We start from the raw sequence: 1,575 nt of genomic DNA on the forward strand, positions 1-1,575 counted from the left end.
ATTAGGTTCATGACATGCCAAAAAATCTCAGTCAAGAAACTATGCATTAAACTAGAAATGACTAATGTATAAATAGTTTTCCTCAGATCTAATTCCATTTAACTTATTGCTTGTAGGAACTTCCAACAGCCTTTAGTTTACAGTTCAAAGGACCTCCACCAGAGAGGGCATATCTAATAGACCGAAACATGAATTTGTGGCTTGTGAAAATGGCCAAAATTGGAAATGACTTGTTTTTTTGTGATGGCTGGGAAAAGTTTGTTCAAGATAACTCGGTCGAGGCAGGGGACATCTTTGTGTTTCGATACGATGGGTTCAATTTATTTGATGTGAAACTACTAGGGTTATCAGGTTGTGATAAGAAGGGTTTCGGACATTCAACGAATGAAGAAGACGGAGAAGCACCAGTGGAGAAAGTGACTCAGGGTAAGTTCTACATTTATTTCTGCCCATTTTTCCCAATTCATTTAGTATATTTAACTTTCAGTATATATAATTTCTTACTAGTGGTATTGGTTGGTTCAGGTCGACCCGTTCAACGTCCCCTCAGTCCTTACGGTGATGACATATTCAGATCAGGTTTAGCTATACGGCCAAGAAATCCCTACTTTGTCACTAAAATTAGGAAATCGAGGAAGGATGATTTGGTAAGCCGTGTTTCCTAATTGACTTCAGTTTACAAATTAGTGATAATTTATGGTATTTTGAGCCAATAATGGAACAATTATTTGGCAGTATATCCCCAAGGAGACAATCAAGGACTTCCAATTGGACAACCTGCCTGGAGAGATGTTTCTCATTGATCCACAAGACAGAAGATTTCCAGCAAAGATCGTAAGATGGAAGGATGAGCGGGTGTGGTGCAAAGGAGGCTGGAAAAGTCTCTGTGCCGTGAACTTTGTACGACCAGAGGACAGATGTATCTGTGAATTTGTTGATGGTAACTTAAGTATCAAATTTGTCCGAGGAAATAATTGAATGACGTCTGAACATGTATTTTACATATTTTTGGAGCTATAAAAATTGTGATTCTATTTTTTTTATGTTATGTCAACAAGTAAAATTTGTTAGCACTTCTACATAACGCTAGTTTGATAATTCTTGATGCTCTATTTTCTTTCCTTTTCTGGATGCTGGTACTTCTGGAACCCTGCTCAACAGCATTTGTTGTAAGATCAAAGTAGAACTTGTATCCCGAACAAATTTTTAGTTCTTAAAACTTCAATTTGTGTAGGTCTGTCTTTGACCTTATATGAGGTTTTGACCGCAAAATTCCCATATTCGATTGTGTATACCAAAATCGAATGCTTGAGGGTTCCCGTGTAGGAAAAATTGAACAGTGGTCTAAGTGTCGTAATTTGCAAAACTTAGAGACCTCATGAGAAAAATCAAAGTCTAATAATTTCTTATTAAACATGCATTTCTCGATGTATTAATGTTTCAACTTATGATTGACAGATTTATAGGTTCAGTATTTACTTGATAGATATTCTATAGAGGAGGATTATTCTCGTGCTAGCTTTATTAGTTAATTAATTTGTCAAATTAGTAAAAAAAATTATCGTAGTGTAACAT

General features: G+C 35.8%; 1 protein-coding gene across 1 annotated transcript; it reads left to right on the forward strand.

Annotated features, from left to right (window-relative positions):
- Window positions 1–116: 116 nt before the first annotated feature.
- On the forward strand, window positions 117–978 carry LOC111382861 (B3 domain-containing protein REM5-like; the record flags this gene model as incomplete). The annotated part of the gene is made up of 3 exons (XM_023006896.1): window positions 117–426; window positions 526–647; window positions 736–978. Coding segments are annotated over 3 exons (675 nt in total), but the record flags the coding sequence as incomplete, so codon positions are not given.
- Between the last annotated feature and the right edge of the window lie 597 nt (window positions 979–1,575).

The sequence above is a fragment of the Olea europaea genome, unplaced genomic scaffold (genome assembly GCF_002742605.1).
Source record: "Olea europaea var. sylvestris unplaced genomic scaffold, O_europaea_v1 scaffold25642, whole genome shotgun sequence".
In the NCBI taxonomy this organism is placed as follows: Eukaryota; Viridiplantae; Streptophyta; class Magnoliopsida; order Lamiales; family Oleaceae; genus Olea; species Olea europaea.